The sequence below is a fragment of the Daktulosphaira vitifoliae genome, unplaced genomic scaffold (genome assembly GCF_025091365.1).
Source record: "Daktulosphaira vitifoliae isolate Bord-2020 unplaced genomic scaffold, ASM2509136v1 Scaffold_1, whole genome shotgun sequence".
Taxonomy (NCBI): Eukaryota; Metazoa; Arthropoda; class Insecta; order Hemiptera; family Phylloxeridae; genus Daktulosphaira; species Daktulosphaira vitifoliae.
The window spans coordinates 74,756,382-74,773,782 of NW_026099572.1; the positions used below are offsets into that span (position 1 = coordinate 74,756,382).

Genomic DNA, 17,401 nt, shown 5'->3' on the forward strand with positions numbered 1-17,401 from the left:
TACTTATTTCCTACTAAAAAATCTTATTTATATGTGTCGATTTAGTCTATTTTTTTTCATTAGTGTTCTTTTATAAAAATAAATAACTATGCTTAAATGCGGACAAGCGCTACAGGCGGTGTTATTGATTGAATGTGTTAGGCACGCAGGTCTACGGTAGTTATGTGCCAAGCACACTATGACTTTCTGTGTTAACTGACACATTTTATAACGATGGATAGATTAGAAAAGTACACCGAATACGAAACAAAAACATTGCAACACATTTATGAGGTATGTAATGCGTGTAAACTATACACGTTTTGTTTAAAATTAAATTTCCAATAAATCACTTTACTTAATACATAGAATACGTGTATAAAATTTTATAAACCATGTTCTTTAGTTTCTACTATCTAACAAATTGACGAAGACGTGCGCTTGTTTTTTGGAAGAATGTAACGAAAGGAATATGATTATACCGCCAGTAACATCGAAATTAAATGCTCCAGTTCATATAACAAAGGATCAAGCTGCATCCATTATAAAAGCATTTAAAAATACATCTAGAACAGAGTTTTTGAAGGTGTGCAAGATTTTCACGACAAATATTGTACTCATAATCAGGGCCGTCCCAAGGGGTTGGCACTTCCTCTAAACAATATTTCATTTAAATCGTTTTAAAAGATAATTTTTCATGATAGAGTTGCTATAACAAAAATATAAAAAGGTCATACAATAAAAAAAAAACATTTAGTCAGCAAAAATAATTTGTTCACTCCCATCCTCAATTTTTTTATCTTGAGACAGCTTTGCTTATAATATATATCGCCTTAAAGATTTACGTAAGAATTTTTTATTAGATGTGGAATGATTTGCCATTTGAAGTTAAGCAACTTGACGAGTATAGAAAATTAACTTTTTACCTATACGTTTACTACACTATAGTAGAATGTAAAAGTAACATTAGTAATAATGAAAATTCTGATAACATCTCCAAAAGTTCTCTGGACGCTTTTCGTTCATTTCTAGTTAATAGAGGAGCAGAATTCAGTACAGAAAATGAGTTTTTACCATACTTTGCTTTACCATATGTATCCCATCCCGCACAGCATTCGTCTTTTCAGAATTTATTTAAAGTACGTAATAATACGTATTAATTTATAACATAAATCAATTGTCGAGATTAGCATTAATTGAATTGAATTTTAGGAAAACCAATGGTGTGATTCACTAAATAAAAGATTAGAGGACTTTATATTAGACATCGCCATAAGTACATCAATTCTATTAGTACCAAGTAATGAAGCGAGAAAAAGAAAAATAGCAAAAAATAATCTTAAGACTTTGTATCTTGAGTACAAACCACTTAATAGTACGTATTAAAATGTTTTGAATTTTTTTTGACAGTTATATATATTATTAAAATAGTGTAACATTGTAAATTATTGTACAAAAACTAATGTACATTGTTGTTTACGATAGAATCACTATAGGTGCAAATAGGAGGATGTTTGGTTATTTAGCACCTAAGATGACATCAGCACTCACAAGCAAATTTTACCATTCTTTTAAAATCTTGCAATGAAAAATAAATTATTCATTATATTATTGTATAAATAATTACTGCGAGTGTGAATATTGTGAGTGTGGAATGTCATCGGTGTAAAATATGTATTAAACTTAATTAGTAATATGTTTTAGTTTCAACAATTATAGTTAAAATATCACTAGAAAAATTTATATGTTTGTAACTTTTATACATAATTATATGTTTATAAATAGATAAAATGAAGGTTGGGTACGTTATTTGAAGTAAAGCGATATTACCTTTGCAATATATGTACCCCTCAAGTTCAAAATACTATTCATGCTTATGATTAATATCTAATAATATTTCATACACGTGAATTAATAAGAATAAAGTAATAATTTTATCTTAAAAGTTCAAAGTGATTTATGATAGTCAACATTTTTAATGTTTACCAAAAATTAATACAATAAATGACACACTCAAGCTAAATTATGTAAAAATATGACCTACATGCTAATAGGATTCCCAAGAATCCTAAATCGTGATGTTAAAATTGTAGTATTTAATGTATTGCTTAATTACAACTCTTAATCGCGTTATAATTATTTAATAATTTTATAATCTTTTCTGAAGAATTAAATTTTCAGATCACGAATAAAAATAGATAACACTAAAAAAAAAATAAAATTTTAGTTCTCTTCTGTATGCTGATTAATTGACTAAGTACTTTCTATATCATTTATTTCTTAGGTGTTATGTATAAAAAATAGAAGGGGTCCCATAATGAACCCCTTTGAAATATCTATAAACAAAATTGAAATCGAAATCTATATAATCAAATATTTATAAGCGAAATCGAAACTTGAGTATCGATTTCAATCCCTGTGTCATAGTATAATATCTACCATATTAAATAATACTAAAAATATTAAATTTTTTAATGATATACAGAATGTAAAAATTGATTAATATATGTGTCCTTTGAGTATAAAATTTGATTATACTCTCTAAATATTAATCAATCAATTTTATGTTTTATTATACACTTACTATTAATATATATCGAATATTAATATTATATATCGAAGAAAGTAATGGACCTAAACTACCAGTCTTGGAGAATGTTATCCAAAACATTATTATTCATAAAAAACAACAAATTACAAATGTTTTATAAAAATAAGACTAATAACTATCTAAACATTTTTTTTAATTATTGTTTTCAACATCTAAATGTATCATCAAAATGTATATTTATCTTTTATGGAAAACTAACCTCTGACCTATGACCACTAAAGTTAATACCTTGTCTATAAAAAAAAAAAACTTTCCTTAAGTAATTTTTAAAATTTTCTTCTTCTTCTTCCTCGTCTTAATCCCAAGTCGGCTACCCTTATCCTAAACTTCCACTTGACACGATCTCCCACATCATCTACGCTCAAATCAGCTGTCCTCATATCGCATTCAATAACATCTCTCCATCTCTTTTTTGGTCTTCTTCTACCTCTTCTTCCTTCTTCTAACGATAGATTTTTTTAATTATCAAAATACCAACTGATTTAATTATTAAATTGTTTTTTAGTATTGGCAGCTGAATTGATAAGTGCTCTGGAAAATTCAATTAGAGGACAGGCTATTAATTTAGATGTAATTTTAAAGAATTGTAACGCGGTAATAGAAATCAACGAAAATGATCAAATTATAGTTTAGTATAAAATCAAAATTTCATGTTAAAGAAAAAGCAGTATTTAATAAAATCGATTTTATTTAAGGATTCGGGAATTGATAATGAATATAAACTTAGCATATATAAAATTAAACTTGAATTAAGAAATGGGAACAGCACAAAAAACAAACTACTAATCCTCCAAGCCTTAAGATGGGTAAATTATATTCTTAAATACTAATTTATTAATACATTAAAAAATAGTCCATAAGGACATTTTGTGTTATAAAATTTCTATATAGTTTTTGATACACTTATTGATTTTAAGAGACTTACTAGATCACAAAATCGAACACAAACAGTAGTTATGATAAAAAAACATGATATGTTAGATTTATGCAAGCTTAATGCTGAACAAGGTCTTATGAAATGGCTAATGATGACGAACGGACCACATCCATTACAGCAAATGATATCAAGGTTGCTTAATGCTTTAGCTTCATTTATTAAAGGGCGCAAGTATTTAGCAAGTTCTCCATTTTTAATAAAACTTATTGTATCACAGCTCATATCATCTCAACACTTTTGGGATACGATCACTTGTAACATGTTATTAGGAACATTGCAAAAACTCAGTTTGAGGTTTATAGTAACAATATGCACTAATTAAAATTACTTGGTAGATGATGATATTTTTTTTATTTGTTTAATTATTATTCATAGAGTTCCACAACGAAAGCAAATGATTGAAAATGGTTTAGCAACGTGGTTGACCGACCAGTTGGTTAGAAAAAGCGAATTTACTGGTGATCGAAATAAATTCGAAATGTATGATTTAGAATATAGTTTGGGTCTTTTCGCAAATATTTGTAAAAGTCAATCAGCTGTGCAATCTTGTGCATCTCGAGCACGTAATTTACTTCAATGTATAAGCGTTTTTGTTACAACCCTAGATGTTGATGTACGTATATCACAGTTTATTAGTTATGATTATTTTATTAAATTATAAAAAAAAAACTAACCTTATAATTTTTTAGATTCTACCTTGTCTTTTAAGAATTTTGTACAGCATATTAAAAAATAAAGATATGATAAATGTCGCAATCGAGATAGATTTATTGACTGTGGTCAAACAAATCATAGAAAAAAACAAAATAAAATATCCATTAGCTACTGAACAGTTGAATAAGATTAAATTAATTTTACAAAATAAAAAACATCCAGACTTGAATCAATCTTCAGATGAAGAAAATACTATTTCTGATAACGTAATTATTTTTTATATCAGGATACAATATCAATAGTAGAGCGTACAAAAGTTAGATCATATCGGTAGGCGAATTAGCAAAAAAAAATCACTTCGTTCCTCTAGCTGAATTAATAGGAAAATTTAACAAGGCAACTGATTATGGGTTAATTCGTTATTTAATTAAATTGAAATTAATAAAGTTGTTTCTGTATAAATTAATATGCATCTTGAAAATGATGATCCTAGGTTAATCCAAAAGGGACCTTATAAAAAATCTAATTTGGTTTTTTTTTCAACACATCGCCGGTGATAACATAATTGGTGACCAACGAGACACGTTTTATGATCTTTTTNATAATTGGTGACCAACGAGACATGTTTTATGATCTTTTTGACACATCATTGAGCGAAATCGTTAAAATAGGAGCAGAGTAATCGTGTATAATGTTGTACAAAAAAAAAAAAATAACACGTCAAGTAAAATTCAAAGCTACGCATCGAAGCTAATATAAAAGCAGCATAATTCTATTACAATAGGAGTAGGGAGATAAAATATAATAACAAAACAAAGAAATTTTTATTTTGGAGACTAGTGAATTTTCTAGTCAAACTATACCTCTTTTAAGTCTATCAATTTCCACTTATGACAATAGGGAGGATCATTTGTATATTTAAGCATATTTGTATGTGAATTTATTTTATTAAAATTATTCAAATTCATGCATATACTCATGAGATCTTTAAAGGTGCAAACATTTTGAATATTAAAAAAAAAACTATTAATACATATTTATATGTATATTTTAACTAATGACCATTTATTCTTTACTATCAATATTATATATTGAATTATTTTACTATAGCAAGTACATATTTACATAAATAATAAAGAGCATAGTATTTTTTTTTCTAAACTGCCTTGCTATTTTAGGAATTAATTATCATATTGCAAAAAAAATGTTTTAATTTTTATACAGTTAATGATTTAATTTAGTAAAATTTCTTATAATATATTTGTAGGAAACTAATGAGTATTTAGAAATAGAACTGGACGAAGATGACCCATTGAAAATTCAACCCAATGGTGAAGAATTTTTGGCTACTTATAAAACGGAAAATGTTGTATCAGATATGTAGATTTATTGCTGAAAATATTTTGTTAAAACTAAGCAAAACCTTTGTATGCAAATTTTTATTTTGACATTGAAGTACATGATTTTTTAAAGTGGTGTTAATTAGTCATTTTTTTATTAATAACTATTATTTAAAAAGTAATTAACATGATTGCATTATTATTATAATGGAAAAATAGTGAAAAATACTGTATTTGAACTACATTTATAAAATAATAAATACAATTAAAAATATATAATAAAATTTAAAATTAGTAAATAATAAAAATAAATTTTAATCTAAATCATAAAATAATAATGATTTAGTTTATAAATTATTGAATAATTATTGTCCATCAATAAATAAAACATATTTTTTAAAATCATTTTTATAAAATTATTTATAGGAAATTAATTTTTACTGAATGCGGGTAAAAAGTTAGATAACTTTAGCACCCTATGTAAAGTTAGGGTGAAGTTTTGTAGGCTATACCCTAATCCAACCAATCCCAAATAAAATTACACGTCAAAAATGTTGAAAATTATAGTGTTCAGTAAGTAAGGAAACAGGTCAATTGCTTTAAACCATGAAAAGAATAGAAACCTATTATTTTTAAAATATTCTTTGGCGGTGAAAATTAGTTCACCAAAGATTAGCGCGTCGAAAACAGGAACATGCTTTGCTGCCCTGAGTATAATACATTAAAACATTTGTTATACTTACTATTTAATATTTACTATTTTAATTTATTTAATACCTATATTCCCAAAAAATGCCAATTTCTTTTAAAATATACTCCTTAAAAATTGTTGCCCAGTTAATTTTTTTCTTTACCATTCTTTAAATAAACCAATAAATGAAATGTACTAAAAATTTGATATCTTAATGTAAATTCCAAAGAAAATAGCACACAGTTAAATTATGTTGATGCAAATCATTGTGAAAGTTATAAATATATTATTTCAATAAATTTATCACGCTGCTATTTATTAAAATCTATAAATTTAGATTTTATGACCTATTTTGTTTTATCATAACTCGATAATATTATTGAATTTCGTAAAATGTGCTATTATTTTTTATAATTTTGACAGATAAAATATTAAGAAAAGTCACGTTTTAAAAGGGATTTTCGCAAATGAGATTCAATGTTAATTAAATCATATAATAAGTAATTTAGTATGGAATTAACTATTATCGTTTATAACTACTTATTTAAAGTAAGTAGTTTCTTGTGAAACTTTTAAAACTTCATCCAAAGCAATCGATAAATATAAGTAGCTGAAATTTTTCATAATAAAATGATTTAATTCCAGATTTTACCATTCTCGTTTGAGAAATATAGTATAATACATAAATACATTTAATCGTATTAAGTCTTGTATAGCTAGACTTTTTTTGAGCATACTTGTGATACAATCAGGCTGGTAAAAAGGGAAATTATAATAAGTAATACACTCCTAATTCATTGTGATCCAAAGTGATTCAATAACATTTGTTTTTGTTGTTTGGTTTTCCATTTGATTTTGTAATACTCATGGATATTTTATAGATCCGCATTTAATGTAAAGCACACATTTGCGTATACCTCCTATGTTTATGAGCTAACGCTTTCATTTGGACAAACAAACTTTCTACATGAAAGAAAAACGTTTTTAATAAGTATAATCAATAATAGGTGTCACCTGTAGTGAGCACCACAGGTGAACCACACATGAATGCCTAATGAAGATCAACCGGTTTTTTTTATCGTAAAAATAAATAAGAATCGTTGATCTTGGCCGTGGGTTCGATTATATACGTTAAACTCTGGACGAGATATCTGGTGTAAAGTACTTCAACGTTTAAAAATTTACTGAAGAATTTATTAACTAAAATTAAAGATTTTAGAGTACAATAATTGCTTTTTAAAATATGTTCGGTCAGATATCATTAGTTGGATTTTGTCTAATAGTAGTTGCCTCTATTTTTAATGCGAATAGTCATCAAGTTTCTAAATCTACTGAAGTTTTGACAAAAGTATTACTGAAGGTAAATATGCTATTTAAAAAATCTTAACAATTTGGATGCATTGTTTTTTTTTCAATTCTATCTCAACATTTTTATAAATTAGTATTTGCTGTGCATAAAATTTTCCTTACAAGTAGTATTAAATTACCATTTATTCTAATAAAGTTAGATAAGTGTTTCGTATTTTTTTTTATGATAGGAATTTCAAAAAATCAAAATTTATTCTAATGACTGTTTAATATAATCTCAGCAAGTTCAAAATTATAATTTTTTGGGTAATTATCAACCCCGGTTTTTCCTATATCTAAATTTGTAAGCAATTACCTTTCATATTATCTTAACTACTCCATTTATTCAGTAGCACAGGCAAATAAGAGTTTGCAATGATTTAATGATTTAATGGCCCTTCTAAAAAATCTAGAGATTGATTTAAATAAATAATTTTGTTATATTTTAAGTATAATATTTTAGTACAAGCCAAAAAAAATTCTACTGCTTTATCTCAAATAAATAGTTACAAAACTGATTCAAAAATCAATGCATTCATTATTTAAAAACAATATATGACAGCAAATATGTATGATAACAGGCTACCCTTGAAGATCGTTCCAATTATGCTACAGCCCCTTTGTGTGCTTCAGTAATTTTGGGGTTATTAGCTGAAGGAGCTGATTCTATAAACAGAAAAGAAATCCTTGAAGCCATTGGTGTTAATGAATTAGAAAAAGAAGCATACAAAAAAATCCTTACATCAGTTAAGGTAAAAAAAAATTAATAGATTCTTTAGAAGGAATCTTAATTTGCATCCATTTATGTATAGGAAATTCCTTCATACGGCTCGTCGCATGTGTCTATCAAAAACTTTATGTATGTATACAAAAATTATAGTATATCCAAGTCATTCTCTGAATTAGCAGAAGAGTATTATTTGACCAGCGTAAAAAGTGTAGAAAGACCAGATTTAATGGCTCGTAATATTCTACCAAAAGAAGATACTTCAGGTGTTTATTTATTAAATTTATTAAATTATTTTGGTTAATAATAAGCTTTCATGAAAAAAATATTGAACATGTTTGATTTAAATTTGATAGACTAACAAAACTTAATGACTATTTAGAGAAAATATAACTTCAGAAACCCTAAAAACTTAACAAAATAATTTTTGTCTTTTACATATTGTTAAAATACCTAGGTTTAATTTCTCTTTCAAATTAAAGGTCATAATTTAATTTTAAAATAGTTTCTCTAAATACGATTTAAAATTCTATTCAAAATGTCGTTCTATATAATGAATGTAATTTATGAGAAAAATAGAATAAAGCATTTGAACTTATTAAGTGAAAGTCAAATTTTTTTTCATAAAATTATAAGATTTAAACAATAATATTAGTACATTGAGTCGAGCGCGGACCCAGAAGAAATTTTGTGAGCCTAACCTAACATTATTTATATTAAAGTATGTGCTATTTTTAAAAAAATAGGACATTTTTTAGAAAATAAATCTAATTTGGAAGGGGGGCATATTTTATATGGCCTCTCCCATTGTATCCACGTCTGTAATTCTACAAGGTACTGAATAAGTAAGATAAAGGATTTCCATTATTCGTAACAATTGGCCTGTTCTTATTTATTGAATATTTGTATAAAAAACAACATGAATTGTGAAAATAGTAACTAAAATTTATTTTTAATGTATCTTTTTTAAATTAAGATCAATGCCCCCTGGCACTTTATTTAAATAAAGAAAAAATAGAATAATTATTAAAATTAAACTACCTAGACAGTTTTCGGTGTCTACTACACATTAGATACAATTTGTTGTTATAATGATACAATTTGACATTTAAACTGTATTATGTTTCATAGTAAATAACATATTAAACATAATAAATTAAAGTATGCACGAATAAAACCTTTATTAAATTTTATTGAAATGAATAAATAAAAAATAAGTATACCTTACCAAGTATTTGTAAAAATAAAAAATGAATAATTTCATGTAAAATGGTTTCATGACTTCGAAACCAGCATTTGTCACGTTGCCTTGTTTTGAAAACAACAACATAACTTCTTTTAAATCAGTTTTACAAATGGTACATATTTAGTCTGGAAAACTTGACTCTAGAGGCGATTTTCTCATAAATAGGACTTCAAAAAATTATAATTCCTCTTAAAAAAAAAAACAAATTTTTATAAAACACATTAATTTATTAAGGATGATTTTTATTAGTGGTAGTGATTAGTGATTTAAGTAAAGTTTTATTATAAGGTACTACCAAATAATAAAATGGGAAAGTGAAGTTATAAAAATTAATTATAAAATTAATTTTCAAAAGTTTGATCGATTTCAAAATATTTTGATATAATTTTTCTTTTATCAATTATTCGAATTTCTAATATGTATTTTTTTTTTTTATAAATTATGCTAATGCATGACGTGAAATCATATTTTAGTCTTCAAACAACATGCCATGCTTATATTCAATGGGTTCTCATTTGATATGAATTGGCCAATAACTTCATTTCATAAGACATCAGTATCATGGGATGGAAATGTAGTCAAAGCATTTGGAGCTGCAGGCAATTTTGAAATTGGCTACGTACCAGAAATCGATAGTACAGCCTTTAAATTACCATACAGAGTAAAATTTAAATCGATATTTTATCATTCATGGTTATAATTTTATCTTACATTTAATTTATAGAACACGGATTACAACTTGTTAATACTTTTACCCAAAACTAAGTATACGTTAGATGACGTATTGAAAAATTTACCAGAAAACTTGATACCAGACATCACAAAAACATTGACTTCGAAACCAGCATTTGTCACGTTGCCTTGTTTTGAAAACAACAATATAACTTCTTTTAAATCAGTTTTACAAAAGGTATATATTTAGACTGGATAACTTGACTCTAGAGGCGATTTTCTCATAAATAGGACTTCAAAAAATTATAATTCCTCTTAAAAAAAAAAACAAATTTTTATAAAACACATTAATTTATTAAGGATGATTTTTATTAGTGGTAGTGATTAGTGATTTAAGTAAACTTATTATAAGGTATAAGCATAACCGCATAAAGCAATAACAGAACCCTTTTCTACTTATAGAAAATGTTAATAGGGTCTTAGTCACAGAAATAAAATAATTTTAGCCCTTTTCCCAAAAAAAATTGATCACTCTATTTAGTTAGCCTATTCTTAGTTTAACCCTTCTCCAAAAATTAGTTCCAACTACTGTTTTGCATTTCTATGCATAAGAATAATTTTATCAAACAAAATTTTTATTATAGAATACTGGTTTGAAAAACATTTTTACTGAATCAATGGATTTTTCTAAAATATCTACAGACAAATTATACCTGGATGATATGGTTCAACAAGCAGGAATGAATTTATGTATTGATCGATCATCAGCTTATTCTTTAACTAGTAAGACCAACTTTAAAGTTAATCTTAGAAAAACTGTTAATTTCTTTTTTCTTTTTTTGTAATAAAGGCTCAGCATTAGCAGCACAAAGAGTTATAAAAGAATCTATTGTTGTTGACAAACCCTTCGTCTTCATTTTATATGATGAACCTAATAACATTATACTTGTTGCTGGAAAAGTAGAACAGCCCTTTTATGAGGAGGATAATATAGACAAAAATTCTGATAGTGAAAAAAACTAAGAATAAATAAAAATTAGAATTACTAGAATTAAATATGGAAAAAACATAATTTATTAATTTATTATACTAAAAATATATTACAAAATTTACAAAATTAGTTAACATTTTAATTATTTTCCTATTTAATAGTTGAAGAGCAACACTAAAACTGTTCACTTGATTTCATTTTGAATCTGTTGCCATTTTTCAACCAATGATGATACGTGTTTGTGTTTTAATCCCAAGCCCATATCTAATTTTCCAACCTAAGAAAAATAAATAAAACACTATAAAATGGAATGTTTGTTTATTAAAAAAAAAAAAAAACAGAATAATTAAAAAATTATAAGAATTTTGGGTTAAAAATATTAAAAAATAAAAATGACAGAATCCACTTTGAATGAATTTCTAAATGGAAAATACTCTGTTTATAAAATTATTTATAAATAATTCAGTAAAGCATTAACACATGATGAAAATTTAAAATATTTAAATAGAGATCAATTAAATACCTTTTTCTTTTTTTTTGGTTTGACAACAATTTCTTTTTCTTCTAATTTTTTGTCTGAATCAGATATGATTTTCAAACATGGAGATTGCTCAATGCTAGGACTTTGAACAGCAACCATGGTCTCAATCTGTCCAGTAGAATTTGATTCAAACTGCGCAATATCCGCATAAAATGAATTTAATTCAAATGATAATTCATCACCAGGTACAGGGGGCTAGAAAAAAATTTAGTTAATTTATAAACTTCAGGAAGTTAACTTTAAAATATAAAATAAACACGAGATAGTACAAATATGAAAAAAAAAATTGCATAGTGGAAATACAGTATAGTTAGGACAAGTATAGATGATATCTTACAGTGATTAAAATTACTATCATAAGTAACGCACGCTTCAATGCTTATCTGTAGATAGTGTTTAAATTTTAGGAAGAATTGTTTGATTATTTTAAAAGCAATTTAAACTTTAATTTTCTTAATTAATACATGTATTAAAAATGTAATTAAGAAAAAAAAATTTAATATTTTGTTTTTTGATTATACCGACCTTCATTAGTTCATAATTATTTCAATTATGAAATTGAAATAGTAATTTATCTAATGATAACTAGAGCATTTTTTTAGGGGAGGGATTTTAATATGCTATATTAAATTGACAACAAAATATAAATACCTAACACTTAAATATTTTTTTTGAAATGGTGTGGGAGGATTAAATGAGTACTTGTCCCCCATCCACCTATAAAACTATACTTTAACCTAAAATATAAACATAAATATTTTCAAAAAACAAATTGAAATAGAAAATTATAATATCATAAAAACCTTCATTTTTTACACCTAAATAATATTTTTTGTTTAACTTTGGGGACCATTTACATATAGTAGACAAGTTGTCAGGACAATTTTTTTTTTAATTATAGTATTTAACATACATTTGAAGCTCGGTGTATTTCCTGAACATTTACAAAAGATAAGATAAAAAAGTTCTACTTTTTATACATATGTTTCTAGTTTTAAACCCCCTGTATAAGGGGAAATAATCTGATTTTTAAAAAAAGTATGTCAAATTATATAAAATATTTATAAAAAAATTTTGCTGATCAATAGTTTTCATAAAGTTATAGCAATGTAAAGCTTAAAATATGTAATATAAAATTGAAAATTTTAACTCAATTATTATACGATTTTAAACTATAACAGCCATTTGCACATATAGCATAAGTTGTCAGCGCAANGTAATATAAAATTGAAAATTTTAACTCAATTATTATACGATTTTAAACTATAACAGCCATTTGCACATATAGCATAAGTTGTCCGCACATTTATATTAACATTTATTTGAAGCTCGGAGTATTTCTGGAACTTTTTTAATAGTTGAAAAGGTTAACTTTTCATGTAAAAGTTGTATGCGGATAAAGGGTCAGATTTTCAAAAAATTTATATCAAGTGAAAGGAAAATATCTAAGGTATTTATAAAAATTAACACATCAGCCAGAAATTGACGTTATAGAAAGTGTACCGGAACTCTTTTGAAAAAATACAGGATTAGAACCTGCGACCTCAGGGCGTTGTTGAGACAAACTTTACCACTAGGCCACCATGCACTTATGATTCAGATCCCAATACACTTTCATTTAGATTGATAACGTGATGTGCGGCTAAGGAAAACACATACCGTGTCAAAAATTTGTTTTCATTCATCCATTTTTAGAAGAGTTATGACAGTTTTAGCATAAAAGTTCCAAAAATGTCAAAATTGTAATTTTTAAGAGTATACCCCTTTATAGGGAATGAGGGAAATTTTTTTTAATTTTTAAGGCCAATTTCTTCAACAATATACAAAAGAAATCAGTCCTGTGAGAGTTGAAAAAAGGTAGTGTCAGACACACACACATAAAAAAAATAAATACACTATAGTAAAAATTAATATCTTCTCAGCTTCTCATTGAAGTTGTACTTACAACAATAATCTCAGTACCCTCTTTATGACCATCATCTTCAATATCCATATCTTCAGGTTCAGGATGACTATCATGTTCTGAAATATTTAGTGGAGAAGGGGTGTGAACTTCAGTATCTTTAGGAGATGTCTCAATAGATTCAGATTCTTCAATTGGATAATGCCACTGTGTATGACCATTTGAAATATTTTGATAGAAATACCGAGTGTTAAGTCTAAAATAATATTTTTAAAAAATGAAAAAAAAAATAAAAAATAGTTTTTTTTTGTAACAAGTTCTTAAGCTAACTTTACTTCAATATATTTAGTAAAAAATATTAGTAATTCATTTAATAATACTTATGTTTGACTCAAAACCCATATAAAAAATGAAAAAATTTCACTGTAGAGCCTGTTGGAGACAAACCTGTTGGATTTTCGCCATATATTTTATTCCACCTGCATTTAACACAGCTCAAATGCAAACCACACAATTGAATACTATTAAATATATAAAGTAGTAAGGTCATAATAATATTACAATATTTAATTATTTTATCACAAGTTACACCATTTTAGCGACAATATTGAAGAAGTCCATGATAATGTTTTTAATGTACATACCTACTTATGTTTGAATGGACAAATCAACCAGCTTTTATTGTTACTCATATTATTGCTTATGCTTCCTACATATATTTATAATTACATACTAAATAAAAATTATCTATTCTTTTCTACATTACACAAAGTCATAAATTCATAGTTATACAGTAATTTGTTTCAAATTTATTAAACAATAATTTAATTAGTATAAAACTAACATAAATTTAGTATTACATACTTGTCCCATTGACAATTCCAGCCAGCTGGGGCAACAGACTTCTCTAAAGTATTTAACTCTATTGCCATTTCATCAAGCCATTTTGAAAAGTATTCATCTTTTAATGAATTTTCTTTCCATGCTTCCATTAAAGTCTAAAAATAAAATATAACAAAATACAATAGTAATATATATATATATATATATATATACAGAGTGATCTAATTATCATAACCTACTCAATTACTTATAGTTAAACTAATTACAAACATTTTTTTTTTTGCTTTTATTAGTCTCACAATTGTTTCTATTTATTAATTATTTTAAATATTTTCAGTCCATTTCTTATACCTTAAAATGGAATTAAGTTAGTTTTTTTAAATAAAAACATACATAATTAACCAGTTTCTCAAATATAAATGATCTAATTAAGAAAATAACTTAACAGTAACTTTTTTAGACCAGTATCTCAGAAGATATTAGATATTTCTTAACAGCACTTTTTAACACCTGTTTACTTATAAATATGTTAATAAATTCCAAAGTACTAGTTCAAAAGTTGTTATCCACCAGTCATTTTCTTAATAAAATAGTTTAATAAGCTAAATAAAATGTGTCAATTTAAATAAATAGTTGAAACCTTTATAAGGTATAAGTAAGTAATTGACTGAAAATATATATATGTCCTGTATACTTATGATAAGTGAAAAAGTCAAACCTTGTAAGTGTCAAAAAAATGAATGGTATTATTTATGATAAATGTTCTATGTAATAATAGCTTCAACTCTGTACATATTTTAATAACCAAAATATTTATTTCTAAATCAAATATTAGTTTCTTAGATAATACCCATTCTAAGTGCCATGCAAATAATAACATGATCTAAATGTCTTTTTCATTTATATGAAAAATAACAAATTTTGATAAAAATATATAGTTTGTTATAGTTATAATAAATTGATAACACATATTTAATTAATTATATTAGCACAAAAAATGTTTGACACATTAACTCATCAAAAGAAGAAATTATATTATTTTGATATTCAAAATCATAATGTAATTTTTATTTTTAATGAAAAATGAATTTCTATCGTATAAAATGAAATACCTTTAATTAAAATATGTATAACATCATTTAACAAGGCCTAGCACTTAGAATTGCTGTTGACAAAGTTTCATCTTTAGGTACAATAAATGACAAATATAATGTTAAACCTAACCAAATTGTAAATATACAGAGTAATTCTTTTAACATTAGCCACTTAATTTCTCTTAAAATTATAATGAATTTGTGAATATTTTTGTTTTTATTATAGTTACATATAATATATGTATTATATATATATTATATATATCCATTTATCTATTATAAAATATTTTTCATGTTCATCCTTGATTTCTTATAGAGATGTTAACTATTTATCAAATAGTAACATAAATATTTAACTAGTTCATAAAATATGTTATTTAATTAAAAAAATGATGGGTCGATAATAACTTTTGGACCAGTATTTCAGAAACTATTAACATGTTTATACCTAAGGGCAGGAATGTGGCTGAAAAATGTCTAGTGTTAAAAAAATCAACACCCGCTCCTTGCCTCCAGTCATTAATTTAAACTGCTAAATTATGATACGCATAACTTACTACTAATAAACTTAATATAAAATAAGTTGTCTCCATTATAAGATATTAGAGATGGACCAAAAAATTATTTTATAACAGATAAATATGTAACTAACAAAAGCTTAAAAAAAAATTATAATTTTAAGTGCATTTGAATGGCTAGTGTTAAAAGCCATCCTATATAATATAACAAAAAAATATTTGATTTAATATATTTCATTGTTTTTTTAATGTTATAACATTTTTTGTATGACCTGACCTATTTTTGGCTCAACATTTGAAATTTTCACTCCTTATATAACAGTATTAAAAAAAAAGATATTCAAAAAAATATAATATTATTATAACTAGGAACTTACATCAATTTTAATGGTCATAATTTGAACTGATGATAAATTTGTATTACTTTCACAATCAGATAAAAAATGTAGCTTTGCTGAAATGAGCATTGATAATTCTTGAACTTGGTTTTTTTCTACAATTAACATTAATTAACAATAGTTTATAATTATTACATTAAAGTAAAATATCAATTAATTTTTTTATAATACCTAGAATCATAAAATATTTATATTTTAAATTAATAAAAAATCTTTTAAAATTGTTCTGGTTAAAAAACACAACTTTTAAAATAATTATGAGGTACTAGTTTAAATTATTTATACAATTGATAATATTGTTATGGCGTCATTAATATGCCCATGCTTAATTCAAGTTTAATCTTCTCAGAGAATAAAAGTGTATTAAATAAAAATTATGATTGATTTTAATATTTATCATTTAAATAAATGTTTCTTTTAAGTAAACAAAAGGAATATTAAAGTTATAAAAATAAATTTTGGAATCACCATTATTTGTATCATTGACATCACTGCTCTCTGTTGATTTTGCAGGACTTTGAATAACTGTACTCAAAACTTCACTTTGTGAATTCATAGTTTCTCCTTTGACAAAATTTATAGAACCTGTATTTTTATTCTTAGATGATAACTTGTAGCCAAAACCAATTTTGCTATTAGCACAAGGATCATGTGTATATATTAACTTTTGCTCATCAAATTCATTATTAGCTGTAAATATATTACATCATTTTCTTAAATTTTATTATTATATTGATATACAACTATATTCAATATAATATATTATATTAGGAGAAACGCCACTAAGTAATTTTTTTTGTGTTAATTAAATTCAAATATTTATATAAGTGCTTAATGTATAAATTAACAGATGGTACTTATATATTTATATTTTGGGGGGGGGGGGGGGAAAAAAAAAAAAAAAAAAAA

General features: G+C 25.1%; 3 protein-coding genes across 3 annotated transcripts in view; 2 read left to right on the forward strand and 1 right to left on the reverse strand.

The window, feature by feature from the left end:
• Positions 1 to 97: 97 nt before the first annotated feature.
• On the forward strand, positions 98 to 5,663 carry LOC126895381 (lisH domain-containing protein ARMC9-like). The gene is made up of 10 exons (XM_050667190.1): positions 98 to 273; positions 386 to 565; positions 843 to 1,118; positions 1,192 to 1,354; positions 3,096 to 3,217; positions 3,286 to 3,396; positions 3,508 to 3,821; positions 3,903 to 4,140; positions 4,217 to 4,447; positions 5,449 to 5,663. Exons 1-10 carry the CDS (start codon positions 214 to 216, stop codon positions 5,563 to 5,565), a joined length of 1,812 nt encoding a protein of 603 aa, XP_050523147.1. The 5' UTR covers positions 98 to 213; the 3' UTR covers positions 5,566 to 5,663.
• A 1,651-nt stretch (positions 5,664 to 7,314) lies between these two features.
• LOC126895384 (serpin B5-like) lies at positions 7,315 to 11,324 on the forward strand. The gene is made up of 7 exons (XM_050667198.1): positions 7,315 to 7,572; positions 8,141 to 8,311; positions 8,372 to 8,552; positions 10,006 to 10,193; positions 10,257 to 10,442; positions 10,849 to 10,987; positions 11,055 to 11,324. Exons 1-7 carry the CDS (start codon positions 7,456 to 7,458, stop codon positions 11,225 to 11,227), a joined length of 1,155 nt encoding a protein of 384 aa, XP_050523155.1. The 5' UTR covers positions 7,315 to 7,455; the 3' UTR covers positions 11,228 to 11,324.
• Positions 11,256 to 17,401, reverse strand: part of LOC126895380 (formin-binding protein 4-like) — a 10,521-nt gene continuing 4,375 nt past the window's right edge. Inside the window, exons 5-10 of the mRNA XM_050667189.1 lie at positions 16,961 to 17,182; positions 16,472 to 16,587; positions 14,504 to 14,637; positions 13,682 to 13,895; positions 11,719 to 11,931; positions 11,256 to 11,472 (exon numbers count right to left, since the gene is read on the reverse strand). Of these exons, the coding sequence (XP_050523146.1) occupies positions 11,380 to 11,472; positions 11,719 to 11,931; positions 13,682 to 13,895; positions 14,504 to 14,637; positions 16,472 to 16,587; positions 16,961 to 17,182 (992 nt within the window). The 3' untranslated portion in view covers positions 11,256 to 11,379. The remainder of the gene's footprint in view (positions 11,473 to 11,718; positions 11,932 to 13,681; positions 13,896 to 14,503; positions 14,638 to 16,471; positions 16,588 to 16,960; positions 17,183 to 17,401) is intronic.

Bases quoted from the DNA above. Each gene is read 5' to 3' on its own strand.
- LOC126895381 (XM_050667190.1), top strand. From the start codon at position 214: ATGGATAGATTAGAAAAGTACACCGAATACGAAACAAAAACATTGCAA. The intron at 4,141-4,216 runs GTACGTATATCA...ATAATTTTTTAG, and splicing joins TTACAACCCTAGATGTTGAT to ATTCTACCTTGTCTTTTAAG. The intron at 4,448-5,448 runs GTAATTATTTTT...ATATATTTGTAG, and splicing joins AAAATACTATTTCTGATAAC to GAAACTAATGAGTATTTAGA.
- LOC126895384 (XM_050667198.1), top strand. From the start codon at position 7,456: ATGTTCGGTCAGATATCATTAGTTGGATTTTGTCTAATAGTAGTTGCC. The intron at 7,573-8,140 runs GTAAATATGCTA...GTATGATAACAG, and splicing joins TGACAAAAGTATTACTGAAG to GCTACCCTTGAAGATCGTTC. The intron at 10,194-10,256 runs GTAAAATTTAAA...TTTAATTTATAG, and splicing joins CCTTTAAATTACCATACAGA to AACACGGATTACAACTTGTT.